This window comes from Thermobia domestica, chromosome 13, assembly GCF_964235325.1.
Source record: "Thermobia domestica chromosome 13, izTheDome1.hap1.1, whole genome shotgun sequence".
Lineage (NCBI taxonomy): Eukaryota > Metazoa > Arthropoda > Insecta > Zygentoma > Lepismatidae > Thermobia > Thermobia domestica.
In genome coordinates this window covers 146001626-146025576 of record NC_137466.1, presented here as the reverse complement: position 1 = coordinate 146025576, position 23951 = coordinate 146001626, and the positions used below count along the sequence as shown (strand labels likewise).

The 23951-nt window shown below is 36.9% G+C and overlaps 1 protein-coding gene across 1 annotated transcript in view; it reads right to left on the bottom strand.

Moving 5' to 3' along the window:
- The window catches only part of Rim2 (replication in mitochondria 2), a 97250-nt gene that overhangs the window by 72258 nt on the left and 1041 nt on the right, over window positions 1-23951 (bottom strand). The window contains exons 2-3 of the mRNA XM_081736660.1: window positions 22534-22809; window positions 8733-8911 (exon numbers count right to left, since the gene is read on the bottom strand). Of these exons, the coding sequence (XP_081592786.1) occupies window positions 8733-8911; window positions 22534-22809 (455 nt within the window). The remainder of the gene's footprint in view (window positions 1-8732; window positions 8912-22533; window positions 22810-23951) is intronic.

The window sequence follows — 23951 nt, the reverse complement described above, 5'->3', positions numbered from 1 at the left end:
TGGTACGAGATACACATGAATGTATATAAAAAAATAATAATAAAAGAACCTTTTTGTTAACCAATTTGTTCAAAATTACTATTCGTTATCAGTTATATCCAACTGAATGCTCTGAGACGTCGCAGTTTTGGTTCTCACCTCTTCTGTCAGTGGTTACAGGCAAACATGAACATTGACACTATAGCAAATGGTTTTTCACCTTATAATAGTCGTAGATCCAAGACTGCTCGTTATCGTCCTAAAATGAATCCAAATCCTTGTCTGAAATCAGTATTATCACTTGAGGAGGCGAAAATTTCCCCCCTTGTTGGAGTTGGAGAAACATAGGATTTTTAAATAAGTTATATAAAGATCATAATGCCCTTTACAGCAATATGACATCTTAAACCATTCGGGAGATATTAATGAAAACGGTAGAACGGGTGGTTAGATTTTTAAAATTCCATCATTTTAGATAGAAAGCCACCAATTTTCAAGAACCTTCCTCTCTTTGCAATTTCTTCGTATATGTACTGATAACTCTGGATCCCAGACTTTTGATACACTAAATATCACAGAATATAATTCTCCTGAAGTAAAGATTTACATACATTTAACGAAGAAATTAGTACAACCAAATCATTTTAATTCCCGTTCATTTCAAAGAAAAGAAAAAAAAAATACTTTGCCATGAAAATTAGTAGGTTAAAAATGATTGCACAAATGTTCAACACTCAACCAAGAGCATTATTTGATCGTAGTTACTTGTAAACGAACTAAAACGGTACTTGCTTCTGTCGAAACAAATACGCTAGTCATAAACACTTTTATAGTCTATTAAAATATATGTTGCTTTCTCTCCAATGTTTGGTATGCATGCGAAATCTATAAAAACAATATTTCATTTTCTTACGTGTTTATAATGAAGTTCCATTAGGAACAATAAAATTCGTCATTCAAAATGTTTTCATAACATTGCCTTAAAATAAGCTCAAGGAGAAAAGGACACCCTATTGTAACTCGCTCTTTAAGCACAAGCAAATCTTTTATTAAGATAGGTAGCAAGAAAACGTAATTGATTTAACCTCTCGTTTAATAGCAAAATAAAACAACTAAATTTAGATTGATTGATTGTAATTAATTTTATATTCTTCAGCAATAATTACAGTACGAAGCAGTGCTTAAAGTAATATCAGGTGAGGTGACGGTATGGAGCAAATATAACCCCTTAGAGCAGTAATTTAGACAGAACCCTAAAGAATATCTCTACTCCTGACATTTTTGCACAATTTCTGATGTGAAGAATCTATAGAAAGAGACTCCTCACTATCATCAGCCAAACACAAGTAAATATTTATAAAATGATTTTAATTTTCTAAGATTTTGTTTGAGCATATCAGTGATCTAAATGACGAAGAACACGAATGGTACGTATATTTAAACATGGCATTTATAAAAGTAACCAAAAAAGTTATGTCGCTTTTTGTGAAGGTCTGTATTTAATTGGACCTCACACCGTGAGTTGAATGCTAATGGAGATAAGGCGAAGGTCAGTTGTTGGTGTGGGTTTATCCAACATACTGTCTGGTTGTGAGAGTTCAGTTACACAGTGAACTTGCGTAAGGACACAGTGCACCTGGGTCCCCCACAGAGCGTCATAAGGGCGTGTATGCTGTACGAGTTCAAACTGAGGTCAAAGGGCCATGCTCATGACGCTCTTTATAAGATGGAAGATATGCCAGGCCTTTGGTAAGAGTGTCGTGACTAGTGGACAGTGCAGCGGTGCTGTAACAAGTTTAAGGATGGTGATGAAACACCCGAAGACGCACTACGTGCAGGAACACCAACACATGTACAAAATGAAGATCATTAGACAGCAATTGAGGCGAACAGTGGCCAGACATGTGAGGAACTGAGACTACAATTCAGTATGAATCGACAAATCATTCGACAGCACCTCCATCAACTTGGGAAGCACTATAAGTTGAGTCGATGGGTCCCACATGACTTAACTCCGGGCCAGAAGACAACACTAGCAGACACCTGTGTTTCTTTGCTGTCTCCTCTGAGGAAGGAGTCATTTGTAGACAGGTTGTTGACATGTGTTGAAAAGTGGCTGCTATAGGAAGCTCCACGGTGCCGTCATCATTGGTTAGCATCCCATGAACCAGTTCCAAAACAGCAAAAACCAGCACTGCACCAGAGGGAAGTCCTTCTGTGTGTTTGGTGGACTGCTCGTGGCATCGTCCAACGGGAACTTCTACCAGCTGGTCAGAGCACTACTGCAACTGTGTACTGTCAGGAGTTGAGCCATGTTCACGAAAAACTCAAAACCCTGGAACCAGCACTTCTGAATCACAAAGGGATCCACCTGTTACAGGACAACGCTAAGCCTCACGTGGCTACGATGACCCGGGACACCATTCTATGCTCTGTACTATTGCATTCACCATACTCCCCGGCCATTGCACCGTCCGATTATCCCCTGTTCCATTCCTTTGATAATCACCTTAGAGGACACCAGTTGAAATCCCTAGTAGAGGTGCTAAATGCACTTGATATCTTCTTCGGTTCACGGCCCATCAATTTCCACTGCGATGAAATCCATTGCCTTCCAGAACGTTGGCAGAAAGTCGTCAATGCCGATCAGGACTATTTTTGGCCTTAGGTGACATATCGATATTCGTGGAAAATTTGTGGTTGAGAAAGCGACAGAACTTTTATACAGTAGCATAGTGATCCAACGTGGCCTTTAAGGCTTTGTAGTCACTCTCGTCTCGTCTCTAGTATCTAGTTATTTAATGATTCTTTCCAGTCTCATTTTCATTTTGAAAAGCTTCTTCTGGGCTCGTATCGTCTCGTGGTCAACACTAATTTTCTTATGTTTGTAAACACAAAAGTCGAGACAATGTGAAAAAATAATTTTGAATAAAAAAAAGAAGTCCTATCAATGTCAGGGGTAGACCAAGGTTAAACATTTTAGGCAGGCGGTACGGTAGTTAAATTTTTTGATGGGGGTGGGGGTGGAATTGCTCAAACAAATGTTGAAAAAAAATCAGGAGCACAAAATCTGCCATTGAATAGGATGATAGGGAACTGTTATTTCTTTCGAAGCAGCAGCAACGAAATCTTTGATAGTATAAACATATTTGTTGACTCAACACTAACGCCATACTTATTTCTATGTGTAAAATGTTTGTTTTTTCCTAGATGCAAATTACAATTTTAATCACTTATTTTTACCGGTATGCCATACCGACCGATTTTCTAACTTTCGGATGCATAACCGGCTCATACCGGCTCACTTTAAGCACTGGTACGAAGAAAAAAAATCAAATCTTTCATCTAGCCTTGTACTGTTCTCCCACTAGGAATCGATCTGATTTTGGTTTCAGCGCTCCTTCAGCAGCGAGGCCAAATGAGACGTGGACCTACAGCTTCACGTGAAATCCGAACCACATGAGCTACCGCCAGAAATCGAGCCCGGACCTCCCACGCCAAAGGCGCGTACACTAACCGCTTAGACACTAAGGAGCTCTCACTAGGAATCGAATCCCGCGAATAAAAAACTAGAACGATAATCATCCATTCATCAAGCATCCTTAACTTGCAAATAAAATATGCAAGGCATCTGTCGACAACATAATTGTTACCCGTGAATGAAATGCTTTTTAAAAAAATGTCGAATCCAACCACTGTACTTTTTTTTAGTGCCTTTATGTTTCTTAAAACAAATGGGAGAAGTATTTCAACTGTAAAAGCAAAATATCTCTTGTATAAAATATAAATTGAATAAAACGGCTTATAAATAAACTGAATAAAACTTTCCTTATTCAATCACTTTAATATACAACGGCAAGACGTGTTTCTACTGCGACAAACTATAGATTTTCTTAAGCCCACTAAATTGATTAGAAAAATAGTTAAAGGAAAAAAATGAAATCTTCGAGTTTTACGTCCCACGGTTATGTCCGTTAGGCTAAAGGAGACGGTGATAATGAGTAATAAATGAAATGGTGGAATGAAGAAAGTGGGAGGAAACGGGAGAACCCCGAGAAAACCCACGCACACGGTGTTTGTCCACCACAAAGTCCACTTGGCGGGGGCTGGGATCGAACCCGGGACCCCAAGCACTAGAGGTGAACGCTCTACCACTGAGCCACCGCGGCCCCCAAAATAGTTAAAGGGTTGCCAAACCTATTAATACATGTTTTCAGTTCTTCTACAATGGTAAATACAACTGCAAATAGATTTGGTAGTTAATTTAAAGATACTAAATATTTGAACTACTACAAATTTAAGCACGAAGTGCAGCACGTAAAAAAGAAAGTAGGAGTGAGACTTTAATTTGCGAGGCAGGAGACAAATCTATTGTCGACAAGACCAAAGGTTAAGCCACTGGCACGCATCCAAAACATCAAATCGCTCGATAACGCGTAGCTTCATTGCCGAACGTAAGATCCTTCTAAATATAAAATGTTATCTTTCACAAATATCGGCAAATGAAAAGAACAAATATCTGTCATAGAAAGATACAACCGGAGCTCATTTAATCAATGTTACTAGTCATGGAACATTTTACTCCACCAGACTAATAGAAATACAACAATTTACAATTTATATAATAAAAATAACATCATATTCGCCCCTTAGCAAACAGCAGTAACGCGTACTTAGTACTGATTTCTCTATTACTCTAGAATTTTTGTTTCGTAATACGTATTTTACTCGCAATATATACTTGTTAAACATGGTGGAATTTAAGACGTTCATGTGAAATGAACCGTCATACACTTTTGAAAAATAACATACATTTGCAAATGCTTTTTCTTCCAAACTACAAGCTACACTTATATAAATACATCAGATTGTTAGTACTGTACCTATGAGCTCGTGCTTCCCAGTTCAAATCCCAGTATTACCTATATTATTCGCAATACACGATTTTTTTTTCCGCTTATGACTCCCTTCCGGTTACGACTAGATACGGAAGTACACAAACTATTAGGGTAAGAAGCTTTAATGCCCTTAACACATGTATTAATGTGCGTTGTTTCCACTTTAATCATAATTATACCTTCTCCTCGTTGATCTAATGGCTAGCGCATCTCCCTTTTGTGAACATGGTTCTAGGTTCAATTCCAGTGTGAGAGCATAAAAAATTAACTCCATCATCATGCACTTTCTTCAATCATTCGCCTCTTTTCGCCTAAAAGTCATAATCGTGGGACAATTAAACTAAAATAAAATAAATTCGACGCTGCATTTTAGAAGCTTTTATCTAACAAAAGTACCGCTAACAGTATGTTTATTGAGGAATAAAAAGAAAAATATCTTCTCAAAATAACATAACGGTTTGATTACCTGGGGCGGAAGGGAATGGGAAATCTTCCCCGTAATTTCCACAACCCTGAAGGGGAGAGGGGCGCTCACACAGGGTTGTACTGCGCAAGGCCGCTGACATTCATGCTTCGCGGCACGTAGACCCGACCATGACAAACAGGAGAGGGGAAGACGCCTCACTTTCCCTTGCAAAATGACCTTTTTGTTTGTGTTTTCTGCTTTTCTATCAAAGCGGGTTATCCGTGCAGTGTGTCACGTAAACAAAACTGTCCTAGCGCACGTACGCATAGAGTAAGCTTGATTCAAACTAACTACTTGCATTTTATACAAAAAGGATATTCTTAATTTTCACACTCAATATGGGGCTAATGACTACAGTCGTAGTCTTTCTTGATTTAATTTTTTGGTAGGTCTATTATATCATTACAGAGTCGTGACAACTTATCCTTCCCACTTCCCTTACATACCTAACGACTTCAAATATTGTATCACTTACACAAATTGAAAAAATATACTGTTTTCTCAAACCAGCAGCGTCACATCTCCTGGAGGATAGAGACGAGACTCGACGATATTATGGTATTTCACATTTCTGATTATTATAATATTATATTGATTAATATCTATATCTATATCTATATCTATATATATATATATATATATATATATATATATATATATATATATATGAGTAAGCGCCACTTTCAGTGATATTAGTTAATTGGTGGAATGGGTTAGGATTGGACCAAAGAACGGTATGTAGGTAATTTAATTTCAGAAATGTACCTACAGATGGCCGCGGAAACTTGTTCGGTATGTGTTATTCATTACGTTGCATTGCCTGGGATTGTTATACTTTCTTTTCCAGTTTAGTCGAATGTCTGACAATGTGACATATAGCCTCTATATCGAGGGAAGTAACTCAAGTGATAGAGCGTTGGCTTCGCATGAGGAAGGTAGTGGGTTCGATTCCCGCTGCCGACCATCCTGACTGGGGTTTTCCTCAGTCCTACCAGGCAAATACATATTGAACCTGCCCCGGCCGATACCTTCCCAAATCCTTTCCATTTTTGTTGTTGTTAGATATCCAGTATAAAATGGCCTTCGAGCTGTATCTGGCGATTGTTAAATAAATAAATATATCCTAAACTCAGAAAGAGGGAACAATTGCTTTCCTCTGACACCCCAAATGATGTCTCTGTCTCACATTTGTCCCAAAATACCAACGTTACGATTCCTACTCTTATACAAATATAAATATTCAATGCATTCTTTTCGCCTTTCAAAAACTTCTGTGCTTTAAGTTTCAAGTCAATAATACTCGCATATTACTAAAGAGCAAACCTCATTTAAATGGTTGTGACTTCTTTAAACTGAAAGTTCGAGCAGTAAACCCATATACTCCGTACTCAAAGAACATTAAATGTCAAGAAAAGTCACCATATATTAAAGATCACTACAAGTCCCTATGAAAGAAGCAATATAAATACACTCAATTTGATCACACTGCATCAGCTGGTAAATTGATCCTGTACCCCATATGTTCGACAATGACGTTCTTCAACGAGAGGTAATGTTACTATGACAATACAACGTCAACACATCATAACACAGTATTACAATGTGTATAGACAAAACACTTGATTATCCTGGCGACAGAAACGTGTTCACGGAACTCATGTCTCCACCATCCACGAGGAGACTGGCGAGATGAAGATTGTCTGCTACTTTCTGTAAAGATTTGTTTAGGTCATTGAACGGCAAACAAATATGTTGGAGTTCATATCGAATAACTGTGATACGCAGGGCATAAGGTCTATATAAACACGAACTATACATCACGTTTCCAACCTGACGAAAAGAACATACCTCAAACATGTATCAATATCCTATGTTCATAAATCCTGCAGTATATGCTAATAACCACAGCAGGTTGATATTTTGATGTTTATATTTAGTCTACATTTATTAAGGGGACCCGAATTCAATTCCCGACGGGAGCTCGTGTGATTCGGACGTTAAGCTGTAAGTCCAAATCTTATATAGCCTCGCTGCTGAAAGAGATGCAAAGCTAAATTTAAATCACAAATCTACATTCACTGACGCTATTTCATAAACTTTAAAAACAGCCATGACCGCCCGTAAGTGGTGAGGCTGGATTTTCAAAAGACGTTCGGTTCTTCGATATTCTGTTAAAATATATTTGATTCGCTTACACATTACATCAGTGATTCCCAACCAGTGTGTCGCACAGCCTCATGGGGTGAGTGGCGAAATTCTAGAATTAGTGTTTCATCAAGTAGGCCTCTAGACTTCATACAACATATTTTATTTTTACCATGACGCCTTCAATAATGAAGTAAACCATTCCTGGCAGGAGCTCATGTGGTTCGGATTCCACGTTAATCTGTAGGTCCACGTCTCATATAGCCTCGCTCCCAGACGCGACGTTAAACTCAAAATCAACTCAACTCAAAAGTCAATCAATGAAGTAAAACCAACTTCGAGTCAGACTGTATCATTCAACAGCAGCAATGCTCAATTCTACTTGGATAAACTTAGATATTAAAATAGAAATTTAAAATTGTATACTTTTACAATTCATATTAGGCCTATCATTAATTAAAAATATAAGTAAGTCACCATGTCGTGAGGGTTCTGTGAAGTATGTCGTCAGTCAAGAAAAGGTTAGGAATCACTGCACTACAGCATTTAATATATTTAATGTAGTTTACTGAAGTTATGCAATGTGCGTAAATAATTATTTTACACGAAGTACTTATTACATGCATCAAAGGGTGCGGCCCTGTGCGTCGATCCTCCCTCCTGGAACAAAATCCTATGGACAAGGCAAATTTGATCCTACCTTAAACAAAGAGCATCCTCCGAACATGAAAAATAAGCCAACACTAATAATAACTTGAATCTCTTCGAAATTCACAATCTTCACTCACTTTAACTTTCGAAACTGTGCAAATTCAATTTGTACGACGAATCTGAGATACTACTGACGCACTTTTTCAATGGTATCTATAGGAAAATACACTGTTAAATCGGATGACGATGTAAAATGTTAAGTCGAGAATGATACATGGTTTTCAATCCTGATAACATTCTCATAAAATAAGAGGGTGAAGAAACCAATGTGAAGTTTTATTATTATTATTATTATTATTATTATTATTATTATTATTATTATTATTATTATTATTATTATTATCTGAATTTATGTACCCGTGTCTCTACTACAAAATAATGTAACAATTCCACTAGAAATCAAAATATTCCAATTAACTTTCAAACACAAATCAATTAGTAATGCAATTATCCCATAAATCTCAAATGGTACTGGTTTATTCAACACCTCAGTCTGGAAAATTATTACATTTCTATGACTAAAGTGTACTTACCCGCACAGGAAGCTGAACAAATATGTACAATCGCTGTGTCCGGGGTCAGGGCATTATTGAAGAATTTTTTGGCGCGGGAATAGGCACAAAAATATATGGCGCGCGAAGGGGCTACCCCAACTAAGTTGGGGCCCAGACCCTTAAACAGAGCTCGAGGACCTTCGTTCTCCACGATATGCCTGAAAAAGAAAGAAGTCAACTATCAGACACAGTATTTAAGGAAAGGCTGATATTAACAGAGAAAGTTTTGACTACAAATCCATGAAGAAAGAAAAAAAAAATCAATAGCTATAATTCTTTCAGTATTATGTGTTCAAGAGCTGTCCTGATCCAGAATCGAAAGTGGGATACATATACTGAACTGATGTGAATCTATGATTACATAAAGGGCCCGAGTCACTTTTTTAAACTTACCTTATGAACTTTTCGATTCTCTACGCGTACATACAACTTCGTGTATAAACAGGGAAGGTGTCGAAAATGTTACAATAATGTAAACGCAACGCAAAAAAGGTCTCTAGTTCTGGATCGATATCTCAAAGAGACAAAAATGGACTCAAGTCCTCTCTGCAATCAGAGATTCACATATAAAAGATTGATATACAAGGAATGGATAAAAACTAATGGTAACATCGTTATAATTCGTACATGGCCTTATGCACAGAACATCTTTTACATTATTTCAATATAATCGCGTCCCATTCTTATCACCTTCTGCCACACATGCGGGCGGCCTCGTACAGCGTCAACTCCTCGATATTCGTTGATGTCCCTCAGGGATCGCTAAACAGCACGATGATAGCTCCTCTTTTGTCTTAGTGCTCCCCGTGAAGTGGTTCCTTGATTTTGACGAAAATATCGTCACGAAGTCTCTAAAAACAAGTCACAAAGTGTCACTGCACCCACGTGTCACTTCAATCTTGAACCATATTGCTCATCTTTTCACTACATATTGTTATGACACTTCAACTTCCCTCCTCTACTTTACGCCACTTCTGCTTTTGACTGAAAAGCGAAAGCCGTTACCACTAGCCACACTTCATCGCCTCACATTTCCTGATCAGCTATGGAACTCCTGTAGTGCTGACACAGAGAAGTGTTGCCACTACTTTTTACCCAACCTATGTATAAAAGATCCGCGTACAAAATTACTTATTTTTTTAATGCAGTGCAATTCAAGCATGATAACTTTTATTAATCACACCTTAATTGTACTGTGATGATTAACAATGGAGGAGGGGGGGATTCTTCATAAGTTTACTAATTCACACATCACAAGCAAAGTTGGTTATCTCCACTAAAAGCGAGTGTAAGATCAATATTTTCAAGGTCGATTTCGATTAAAGGCAACTTTCTACTTGTAGTCAAAGCCACTTTCAAAGTACTAAGTACTGTATTCTCCCTTGGAATGAGATTATTTCTATAGATATTCAACCAAATAAATGTTAGTTCTCTCTTTTCAATATAGTAATTCACGTATTTATCGATGTAAGTAATTTCAAATTATACGAACACAACTATTTCAGATTGACTTTTAACTAAATTACAAAAACTATAGACGTTGTATTATAGTTAAGGTGTATCACCACCCGGAAAGTAGCACGCACTTAGCTCATTCCCTTAACTACTGCGCAATGAATTATAAATATTGTGCTATAAGAGAGTTATGTTTCAGCTACAACACAAGACACTGATTCATTTGATTATGTATTCTGATATCGTAAAAAGTAACAAATAAAAGAAAATATTTGATTTGTTTTACAATGAACACACAAGATAGAACTTGCTGTTAATCTTACTAGAAGTGCTCAGTTTTATGAAATCTTTATTTGTATGTATAAAGTATTTTCAAGTAACGATCTTATTACGAAATAAATATATTGTTTGACTGTTTTTCGTGTTATGTGTACATTTTTATTTAAATATTAATATACATTTAAGAAAATAGATTTTGAGAAGAAACTTGCGCAGAACGCCATAATGCGTTGTTGCCAAATTTTTACGTTTACTGTGGTAGTCACAGTAAGAAAATTCCTGGAACTTAGTTGTGAATTGCGCTAAGGGTCGAAAACTAATTTCTCCAATAAGTATTCAAGCAAAATCCCATGATTACTTCCCCTATTATCTGACATCAGTAAACACTCGACACTATCTGGCAACGCCGCATTATTCAAGCAGCGTTTAGCATAGCACCAAGAACACCTAGTGATCCAACTTAATTTTCACTGCTAAAAGTTGCAGCATAAGTTGCTCAAACACATCTTTCCCAAAGAACGAGTAAATAACTTTTAACAATATTTTCAGCTTATTGCATTTTCAGGAAATCATAATAAAAAAAAAAATGGATTTAGTACGCATGTATGTTAACGAAGAATTGAAAAAGAACGAAGTATCCTTGTGGAGTAGAATTCAATATCCTTGCATATATAAGTTTAATCAAAATTATCAGGAATACAAATGATGAAAGAACCTGTGCAGCGGTCGAAAAATCTACCACGTTATTGCATATTTCAAAAATTAACCTTCGATTCTACCTTTATAGAATATTTCCTATCAAATTGTTTAAAAACTAGGACTTGAAGGAATTTGAGGCGCGTGAATACTCAGTAAGGGAATGACAACCACTGGAAAAATTAACCACACAGACTGAAGAATGAATGAAAGACAATTTTGAATTCGTCCCCATCTGAAATCGAACCCGTAATCCTATGTATTAAAGGCACATATTTGTACTATACTAGGAGGGTACATAGAATTTCCAGTTTACAGTCCGAAGATGATGGTGAAAAATAAATAAATAAATAAATAAAGCAACCCTTAATCTTGTCAAGGGGAAAACTAATGTTTTAAATGAATTTGGAAGAAAAAATATGTATTTCCTAAAATCGTTAACACAAACTAAATTGAGCCTACATTAACAACTTCAGCGCATTCTAAGTGTGAATGCTATAACGTTCCTAAGTATTACTCTTGCTGATAAGAACGAAACAATCACTACGAAAGACCTTCGTATCACCTTTAAACAAATAAAGCGAATTCTGATCAGACAAGCAAGAGCAACTCCGCAATTCCCTTGATCACGCGGAAATTCCCTCCCAACTACACGCTGATCATCACGTGAACACACGGAACACTTCACTGTGACATTACGGAAACAGTGTTTCCAGTCTTCCCCTCTCGCTCTTTCTTTCAGAATCATAACTTCATTCGCCTCATTCATAAATAAAATTCAGTGCATAAATATAAACATAAGTGACTAATAGCTGAATATGTATCATGCACATACCATACTCTACTTGTATCCAATGTTGCCAACAGGAGCACTCGGAAAGTAGCTACATGACATAGAATATAGCTAAAAATGGCTAAACTCGTCTATAATTATGGCTAAATTTATAGCTAACAGAATCTAACGAAAAAGTTAGAACATTCTACAATTTTACTTTATATATCTAAAAAGCATACTGTAATATTTTCTCTTACATTCTCAAATCAAACCCGCACATTTGAAGCAGCTACAAAACGTTTTGCTCGCATCAATGACTAGACATACTAAACATCCTTTGAATTCTTTCGTCCGTTCCCAATTCTTGCGGTAATGTTGGTTATATATTGATGCGCTAGTGATTAGCAAAACATTAACAAGTATGCAGCCCTAGGAAAAACATACCCTACAAACACTTAAAAATAAACATAACCACGCACTGAAACTATTTATTGAAAGGAAATATTCGAAATCGCGATCTGTCGTTATAATGTGTCACGTAAGCAAGAACGATACGATACGATTCAGAAGGGAAATTGTGGAATACGAATACACGCAAGAACTACTGATATCAGAAGAATTTTCTTTTTATTCAAATTTTAAAAAAATATATTCATATTTTTTTCTTTTCATTAATACACAAAAGAAAAATAAACGTAGAGAGAAGAAAACACTGGTGAAAGAGAGTAAGAAGAACCGGCGACTAGTTTTCGGTACCCTCTGAAGTCTTCTGAGTGAAGATAGGAAGAGCAAATTAGAAAATGTACGACCTTATTTCAAAAAAATAAATTTAAAAATCTTGTTTAAAATGTGTCTTCCGAAACTTTGCATAATCACCTTTAGCTACAAAGTTTACCATGGCCCACCGAGAAGGTATACTCTTTCAAACAAAATAGACCTAGGCTAAATAAATAAATAAATAAATAAATAGGAATCATCAAAATTGGTGCACCTATTACTCGAAATTACGCAGAAACATACTCAGAACATATATATAAAGGGGTTGAACTGAAAACCTCCCCTTTTCTTAAAGTTGGTTAGCAAAAACAATAAAAGCAAACGAAGCTCCATTAACATTTTCGTACGGAGTACTGTACTTACGGCACAAGGACATGGGAATTATTATTATATATCTATAAGAAACGAAAACTATTTAGAAGCTTTTCAAGCATGGATGTGAGAAACTGAAGAAAATAAGCTCGAATGAAAGAAACGAAAAAACAATGAAGAAATGTTCGGGAGAAAGAACAATATTGGAGGAAGATGAAACGAGGAACTGGTTGGGGCACTGTTTCAAAAGAAATTGTACCCTGACGGATAGAAAAACAGGGAAGGGCCGAAAGAGGCTACAACCGATGGTCGGCATTTAAACGCATAATTACTACGTCAAGTGGCAACACTGCCGCTAAACAAAATCTTGCCTGCATTCATTTAATAAATGTTACACCTATTATGATAATTCTAAATCTGAAACGAAATCTAATCTTTACGTCCCAGGATTATGTATTTGAACGTGAAACGAAATGGGGGTACCCTGAGAAAACCTACAAACATGATGTTGTCCAGCACACACTTGCTTGACCTGGAATCGAACCGGAAACCCCTAGCACCAGAAGTAAAATCTGTAATACTGAGCCCCCACTTCTATTGTTTGTTTACTGAAGATTATCGTCCCTTTCCAGAACCGAAGCTTTGTAGAAGACATGGACCTACAATCTGAACCAGAGGAATGTGTTCAAATTATAACGCTCCTCCAATGGAAATGAACCTGGAGCTCTGTGTACCAAACGCGCTTGCAGGGAGGACTCACTAGATCAGCACGGAAGACTTCCATTTGTTTTAAACATTATGTAGCCTTCTGAACCCCCAGATGTCAGAGAGCCTTGTATCGAAAGAATACGCATTAAATTTGAAAGTGAATATCTGGGCATGGGCGGAGATCCTTTTAAAAGTGATTCTTTAATGCATACAGTTTCACTTGGAAATGTAAAGTTTTTGTATATATATTACTGTTTCATACAAAAAAAAAAAAAAAAAACTGTTGCCATATAACATTTGCCGTTGCATGAGTACGTATTAGTTATCTGTCTTCCCGTGGAGTTAAGAAAGCTACAGGAACTGTGTTTTAATTGCCACGGATAATGGTCCAAAAATTAACCTATTGGAGCGCAACAATTTCAGCGTTCTTTCATTTCTTCTTACAAGAGCTCGATATGTTAGTCGGCCGTTTCGAAACTAATTGAGAGAGCATTTCGGAAATAAAAATCTTTCTCAAGTTATTCTTTAATTGCACAAAAATCGACAGTTCCGAAAATGTCTTTTCTTCTTTCTAATAGTAAGGAATATTGATTAAAAAGAGACTAATAAGAAACAACTTCTACCTTATCAATTCTTTTCCCTGCAGCGTTTATGATACTCCTGTATCTCAGTGTCTGATAAAACCAAAAAGTTAGTTTGGGAAACAGTCACAAGTATTTAGTTTTTTAATGTAAATATATTGTTTTGCTCAGCAAATAATAAGTTAGCATTTATGATGTTCCGTAGTTACAAATTCCCGGTGAAAGAAAAAAAGTTTATTTATTTTTTTCTACTAGCATACACAACAATCTCTTTTCGTTCTTTGAAAAGAAAAAAAGAAAAAAAACAAACATATTTGTCGGCACAGAGTAGGCCGATTTTGGATTCTAGTATTGTGCACAATTGAACTCAGATTAACACGTGTAGGTTAATAATTTGTGTAGGAGTGTATATACAATTACATAAATTTAGTGTATTCAACATAATTCTAAGTTTTAGGATTTGGGTTTTGATGTGTTCCAAGAAAGTGAAAATTGCACATAATGGCAACGAACATGTTTCGGAAAGCTACAAAAATAAATTCATTAAATGTCATAGCATATGATTGTCGTGCTACTATCTTTCATTTTCTAAGAGTAATAACATACTTTAATAGCATGCGTGGAATTAAAAACGTAATTTGTTCATTAATCCCCAGTTACAATATAGGCCTAACTTTTGAAAAACGCCTCATTATTCATTACTATAATTAATATTATCTTTTATATTTATTTGTTTGCAAATTTGTTATTAAATAATCTGATCACCCAATTTTCCAGACAGAATTTAAAGAAGTTCATGAACAAGGAATCAAATCTCTTCTTACACATTCATTGGGGTTTAAAAGTACAAAGGGCTAGTATCTACTTGCGTTGCTCTTGTCAATTTATTTAATAGAATATGAATTACGACATACGGTATTTTAACTGAAAAAGATAGTACCCTACTAGTTATACAACCTTTCATCAGTGTTAGAAAAAAAAACAGGGAAACTAACATTGATATACAAATATTCAGATTGTCTTGCCCCCCCCCCCATTTTTAACGTCAAATCGCCGCCACTGTATCTGAGCAATGTTATTACTACTTATTTCCCGTGTATATGGTATCCCTAATCACAAATTCCAATCTAACCCCTTACTCAAGTTCTCTAATTTCTAGGTTTAAATTAAAGAAACTGGTCATCCCAAAACTGATCTCTTGGTGTCCTAGCTCCACATAGATTCGCTACAAAACTAGGCTAGAACTAAGGCTGTGAGATATTCGAATTTCGACATGAAAATTCGATAGCGATAAAATAACAAGGGTTATTTTTTGATATCGATATTTGAAAATTTCCATCCATCAATATATCAGAAATCGCACTACCATATATGGAAAACGGTTAGGGCATAACATCCGTACATACATTACAATAATCACGTATTTTAATGTTATGACCAGGAGCGTCGTCTCAGACTTCGCTTGAGGGGGGGGGGCAAGAACACTACCGACATAACATTTTCACGTTTTGCACTAGTATATTAATAGACAATCAACTAAAATATGTATTCCTCGAACTCTTGGGGGTGCAATTGCCCCTTCCTGTCCTTTTCCCCTAAATGACGTCCCTGGTTAGGACTGAAAAATCTTCCTCCAGATATTCAGAAAAGGAGTGAGAAAATGAAGCTCTCAACACATGTAACATTGCGTTGGATTCCCTGAGACTATTATCTTCATAATATAAACAAGCAAAGAAGAAAACAGTAGTACTAAAGTAAGTACCGACAAACTGTTAGAGGTGACTCCTCACATCAAACTAAGCGACAAAGTTCATATGGACCTTGGCGAAAAGTGCATAGTTTCAGAGCTAGGGCTGTCCAAAATCACGAAAAAGCCAAATTTCAACAGGCCCTTTTTCGAATTCGAGAAACTGTGGATGGTGGTCCTTATCAGCGTAAAGGAAGCTACGCATACACATTCCAAATACGGATAGAGATAAAATGGATACCTTCACGAAGACCAGATTAGTGATAACCAATTTATAATTCACTGTGGGGGCCATGGTGGCTCAGTGGTAGAGCATTCATCTCTTGTGCGTAGAGTCTTTGGTTTGATCCCAGCTCACGCCAAGAGGGCATTGTGGTGGACAAACACCGCGTTCATGCGTTCTCTCGAGGTTCTCCCATTTTCTCCCACTTTATTCATTCCACCACTGCATTCACTTGTCAACTTCACCGTCTTCTTTAGTCTATCCGGCATAATCGTGGTACGTAAAACTGAAAGAAAGATATAACTTGCAGTTTCCCAGGACAAAACAAAAATCATTTTGCCTGTTCTCACTGAGGTGACGGTTCACTGATGTGCCCAACTCACACATTTTCTGAATCTTTCCTCTATTCTGAGTATTCTGTTTTTGTTTCATGTGTTTAGGCCGATTATGAACATTCAAAGTAATTATATATTAAATGCATTTATTATATATATATATATATATATATATATATATATATATATATATATATATATATATATATATATATATATATATACAGGGTGTTAATGAACTATACCGACAAACTGTAAGAGGTGATTCTTCACATTAAACTAAGCGAAAAAGTTCATATGGACCTATGGCGAAAAGTACATAGTTTCAGAGCTAGGGCTGTCCAAAATCGCGAAAAAGCTAAATTTCAACAGACCCTTTTTCGAATTCGAGAAACTGTGGATGGTGATCCTTATCAGCGTAAAGGAAGACACGCATACACATTCCAAAAGTGCATATTTCTTCAATTTTCAATAGGTGTACAGAGTATTCCCTACAGGGTGTAATTCTCAGATATGCTCTGAATACAGTTTTCAGTTATACCCTGATTTCAAGGAGGGTCCGAAGCAGGCAGGAGGTAAGTCTTGACAACAATGGACATCCAATTCTTCGGAGGGAAGTCGGAAGTGTTAGGAACCGGCAGCTTTATGTTCTTTTCTGTTCGGAATAACGTGTGATGTGATGCATTTCGTCACGGTACATTTCACGTTTTCTTCACTTATAAGCGTGAAAGAAAACGTTTTACCTTCGTTTTCCCGAGTACGAGAGATCGTGCTGTCGAAGATCCTTAACACTTCCGATATCGCGCCAAAGGATTCCGTGTTCACTGCTATCAAGGCTGATCATTTCCCTACTTTGGAGCAATCATAAAATCAGAGCATATCTCAAAATTCAGTTAATGTCACGTCTGGGAATTTAACCCTGCATGGAACACTCTGCACATCCATTGAACATTTATGAAATATGCATTTTTAGATTGTGTATGGGTGTCTTCCGTTACGCTGATAAGGACCACCATCCACAGTTTCTCGAATTCGCATTAGGGGCTCTTGAAATTTGGCTTTTTCGCGATTTTGGACAGCCAAAATGAAACTGAAACTATGCACTTTTCGCCCGAATCCAATTGGCGATCTAGAACAAAACCGAAACATTTGGAATATAGGATATCTATTCACTCTTATGCGGAATACATCAATCCCGTATCATGCAATTACGTTGACCTTTGTAGACATAATTAGTTTAATTCCACAGCAGAAATACATTTCGCACGTGGTTCCTAGTAAAAACGCACGCGCGACGCATAGTAAAAACTAGTGCTGTTAAAATTCGAGTATTCGAATAATGGATTTTACGAATATTCTCTCTCTTCTATTATTGGAATATTCATTTTCAATATTCTAACAATTGTTCAAATAACAAGTCATTTAACAACTGGTCGAATAACGAATATTTATTGCAATAATCGTTCGAATATTGAAAATTAATATTAGGATATTCGAACAACATATGAAAAAGTATTCGAATAATTTTAACAGCACTGGTCAAAATGTTACTGCTACCAGAGGCGGACCAAGGGCCGGGCAATCCGGACGACTGGCCAGGGCGCCAAAACGAGCCTCAAAAAGTAAACCTTATAACGTGTTTTCTAGTAACTTTTTGGCCCATATTCTTGTAATGTAGCGTCAATTACATCATCTTTTTCCATTCCACCATGGAAGAAGAGAATTTCACAGTATCGACAAATGAAGACATGGCATGTAGAAGAAAGAGTGGAGGGGGAGTTGGTATTGTTTATAGCGGGCCATGTTCTTTATGAATCTTTCCGGGCAATGAATGTTATTGGATTTTATATATGTTACTCTTGTAGAATGATTCCTGATTTTATTGATGTAACAAAACAATTTACAATATACCAGTAACTATGTCTTCATTAGTAAAAAATGAAAATGAAATTTTTGAGCTTTACGTCCCACGATTATGCCGGTTAGGCTAAAGGAGACAGTGAAGATAGGAAATGAATGAAATGGTGGAATGAAGAAAGTGGGAGAACCCCGAGAAAACCCACGTTCATGGTGTTTGTCCACCACAAAGTTCACTTGGCAGGAGCAGGGTTTGAATCCGGAACCTCATACACCAGAGGTGAACGCTGTACCACTGAGCCACCGCGGCCCTACGATATTTTTATTTACACATATCGGTACATAAATAATAATAATAGGCCTAATAACACCATGTAATTGATAGCATACGTACATTTTTGAGCACTAAATACACCTTTATTATGTATTTGAGTATTAATTTTTCTTTTAGAAAAATGGGTTTAAAATATTAAAATCACTGTAAATAAATGTAAAATATAGGCTAGGACTAATGAGGCGTCAGTAAGTCATTTTGCTCGTGTGAAAATGCTGCCTTGGTCCACCCCTGACTGCTACAGCAATTTTTATTCCAAAAATATGCTTCAATGAATAAATACGTTACAACTCTTTCGATTGCAACCGTCATTCTGTTTGACGAATAATAATGAGGGGAAAGACGGAGAGGGAAAAATAAGGAATTATGTAACCAGAAACAGCGCCGAGTTTCTTCGTAGCGATCCACACTTTATCTGAATTAGATGTATGTCCTTGGAACATTGCCAAAGCGTGAACACCGCCTACTTGAGTACAAAGAATATATCGCCCACCTACTTACTACCTGTCTGCAACGATGCAGCAGAAAAAAAAAAAAAAAAAGCTATACGCAGCACCAGTCGAAAAGTCTTATAACGTTGCTCACTAGACCCTCCCCTCCCTCCAAATATACAAAACTATTGAATATTTATTTTCACAAATAGCAGCGGCTTATTTTAGAATTAGTTGTCTCTATAAACAGAAAGTACAGTCACCCGATGAGTCTGCGCGAAAAGGCGAGGATGACCACTACTACATACGTGACTGTTTACATGTTTCAGCGACCAGGCACTTGAATTTAAAAACAAGAAAAATGAATCATAGAAAGACTGCCAAAACGAGCAATTACTACCTCAAATACTTCCACTACTATAGCTCCTTACAAAGACACAACAGGGAAGATTTATAACCCCAAATCAATACCTGACCTACTTTGAACATCACCACTCCCTTCCTGACTTCATACACATCACACTGCTTTAAAACCACAAAAGATTATAAAATTATACTACTACCATGCTACTACTGCAATCAGGACTATTTGCTCTTCCGCTTTATGCATGATCAGTACATGGTAGCTCTTGAAGAACGTTACATCGATAAAAATTATTAAAATTTTATCACTATAACCTAAGGGGAAAAAATTGAAATGTGCAGGCCGACTAATTTCCGTATCATTTGCCAATAAAATGCTAATTTTTATGTGACTTCTCTCAAGACTCTCCTCTGAATCCACTATTATTAGAATGAGGAACACGTGTTCTCTTCAACTCTGATTAATAGTATACGTCTCTCCTTTTCTTAGAGACCGCAACGAGAAGAAATACGGCGGGAGACAAGGAGACAAGGTGGTTAAGTGGTATAGGTCACCTCCGGTGTGAGGAGCTTCTGACTCGATACCAGGCCATATGAGTTTGTGGAAGAAAACATGTGCCCGTGCACTTTCTTCCACGTTTTCATTCCACCACGTCTTTCAAAAGCATCAAGTTTCCTTTAGCCTAAGGGGAATAACTGTGGAACAATAAAAATAAGAGAGACGGACTTCTTGGACGTCTACATCTCAAAGGTTCACTTCGTAGAGCTGACCAGTGGTCTCCAACCCTTTCTGACTGACGGTACACTTTACTAAACGTGCACAACATTGCTACACACTGGTTCGATTTTTTTTTAATCTATAGTAAAGTAAAATTATAATAATGTAATTCTATAGGATTCTACAAAGTAGAGACTCTACGCACTGCCACACCACCGCATTGTTGCTCCCACTGGAGGCGCTGACTGGTACAATCAGTCTCAACATTGATTTTTTTCATGATTTTTAAATTCCAAAATTTCGTGACACATCATAGGACACGTGACACACTGGATGGGAACCATTGGGATATATTAACTAGGACAAGGAGAACAAAATGACGACGATAATGATGATGATGAACACTCATGCTCTAGACGGGTATCGAACATATGACTAGTTATGAAAAATCTCTTAATTATCACGCTTTAGTGCTTCTTTCCCGAAATAACACAACCATGAGTACTGCAAGGACTAGACAATTACGGCATAGTGTATTAATTGGACTAGAAACTTCGAGTTGAACAATTATTGAAGTAGGAAAAATATTTGTATAGTATATCGCAGCCCCAACATTTCTAGAAGTTTGTTATCTCTTTGGATCTTCCATTATCTTGGCAATGGAAAGAAGAAGAAATATCTACTAGCGACTTTTCTTCAAAAATAACTAACAACTTACATGAATCATAAAAGCCACGTAAAGGAAAAATCTCAAATCTTATCAGAATGTTTTGCTACTTTTAGAAAACGATTTATGTCATGTTGTATTATCTTTAAAGGTGATGCATCATATCAGATATGACCTTAAATCACAAGCTCATTATTTTGTATAATCAATTATACAATGAAAAAGGTTTATAAATAAACGCACTCTTACCAATGCTCTCTGTCAGTGAGTAGCGTTCAATTCATACAATTATTTATGCTTAAATAACAAAGTACATTTTCAAGAAACGATCAGAAAATTAAATACTTTCACTGACTGATAACTTTCTATCTCACTAATTATGCCAAAAGAACCGATAAGGATAACAGAACTGCGCAGTTATCAAATAGTAACAAATCATCTTAACATCCAGACGAAAGACTATTTACACTGAAAACTACACATGCCTTCGCCTAAAAAGTACTACGCCACACTTTCAAATCACGATCTTGTCATATGGGTCTCTTGTGATCACCATGCGTGGGTTTTCTCGGGTCACTTACATCCCTTCACACTTATCATTCAAATGAAAAGGCATTAAATCAACCTTTACTCCATTTATCATCCTCAAAGTTACAAACCTATGGTTAATCATACTCCGTATTCCATCTTTGCTACAAGCTCCCTTGTGGCTATGTGGCCGCGGTGGTTCAGTGGTAGAGCGTTCACCTCTGGTGCTTGAGGTCCCGGGTTCGATCCCAGCACCCGCAAAGTGAACTTTGTGGTGGACAAACACCGTGTGCGTGGGTTTTCTAGGGGTTCTCCCGTTTCCTCCCACTTTCTTCATTCCATCATTTCATTCGTTACTCATCATCACCGTCTCCTTTAGCCTAACCGGCATAATCGTGGGACGTAAAACTCATAAATTTCATTTCATTTTCATCCTTTCCCTTGTGGCTATTACGGTTAGCGTACGAATATTCAGCAAAGTACACCTGGATTCAACTCTTGGTGCAATCCGCAATTATTCAGTATTAAAAAAAAAAAAAAAAAAAAATCTGAAACTCAGCCAGTTTCATTCACAGACAAAAGACAGCCTACATGATGAACATACAGTAATCAACTTTTATACAATGAATCAAGTTTGCACCCAATCAACAATCATAGTGTAGATGTTCTGAAAGCAAGATAGGCTAGTTATGATGGTTGTCTTTGAGAAATGGTGGTGGGGGAAAAATACCACATTTATTAGCATTAGCAACTGTTAACTAAACAACCTGTCTGCAAAGCCAGTGCCAAATAAACTCGGAAGGAAGAGAGCACGATTGTTGCACACGCGTACGCACAATCTAGTCATCGTAATCACATGCTCAATGGCTTGTTCACAAATAACCTTTGATCACATAGGCTAATACGAAAGAAAAAATCAACCTTCACCTTTACACTTGATACGATCTTAAAACTAAGTACAAAATAGCAATAAAAGACACAATTTATCTCTTACCTCAAGCACTGGATCAGTCCTATAGTCTTGGTTCCAGCATTCATTCCACAATTGGAAATAGTAAGAACCTGTGCTGAATAACGTGCACTTGACGCACTATACCGGCGCCTTTGATCACGCGATATCGTCTTACACGTTAAGTTTCCATTACTTTCAGAGGATGCAATCTTTGGCACTTGCACATTTTGCACACAAAAATGTGATCCTGAAGACTGTAACCGTGTCTTGACAACCTCCAACGGACATGTAGCTATAGCTCCAACAGTACCAGCCACCCTGAAAGAAAAATAATAATAAACAAATTAATTAAACAATCAAGGAATAAACAAATCCACTACAATAAAATTGTGACGCAAGCCCAAGGGCGTAACCAGATAGGTGAGTGTGTCACATGTAAACCGTAAGATTCTCCCACTGAATGACTATCTCTCAGGAATGTAAAAGAACTAAATAACTACCAACTTGAAAACAACTTTAAGCCATTGATTTGCACCCGATTCTTACTTTGTTATGGATGACTGGCGCTCTCATAGTAACTAGCTAGTTGTATGTCAATTAGGGGAGATGATTGTTAACTCTTCAGATCAGAAAAAAATGTACTGGATAATACTGCGTTGTAAAGATAGTCAATATTTACCGTAGGTTTACGCGCGTAATCATAAAATCCCTCATACTAGTCTTATTAGCAGCTGGCAAAACTGTGGTAGATGAGAGTCTCCGTAACGCACCCGTAATTTTCTTTACTTACAAGTTAGAGCTTGTTTAATAACTTAAGTCAGGGCCGCGGTAGCCCAGTGGTAGAGAGTTCATTTCTGGTGCATGGGGGTCCTTTGTTCGATCCCAGCTCGAGCCGAGTGAACCTGATGGTGGACAAACACCATGTGCGTGGATTTTGTCGGAGTTTTCCCGTTCCCTCCCACTTTCTTCACCATTTCACTCATTTCTAATCATCACCATCCATCATCTCCTTTAGCCTACCCGGCATAACCATAGAACGTAAAACCTAATGATTTTATTTCATTTCATTTTAACTGAAGTAATTCAATGTATCCATTCTTCCTTTTCTAAGATCCATCCAGCTGAGGGCATGAATGTTATAATTATCCTTTCATCATTTATTTTTCATCTCCCCATAACCCTTAAGGGCATAAACTCAATTACAAACACTGGAAATACAATATTATCGTTTCTTTGTACTATTAAACTGTCATGTATAAGTCTTGACCTTTAGTAACACTGGAGGCAAAATTCGAAATTCCTATCTCTTCAGGCTATCAATTATCGATTACTTTGAAGATAATATAAAAATAATGAAAACCACGTTCCTCTTATATTTCACCCTAATGTCAGGGGAAAAAAAAAGTCACTACATAATCTCCGAACACAAACCACCTCCTTAATCGAACTCAAGCTGTTCT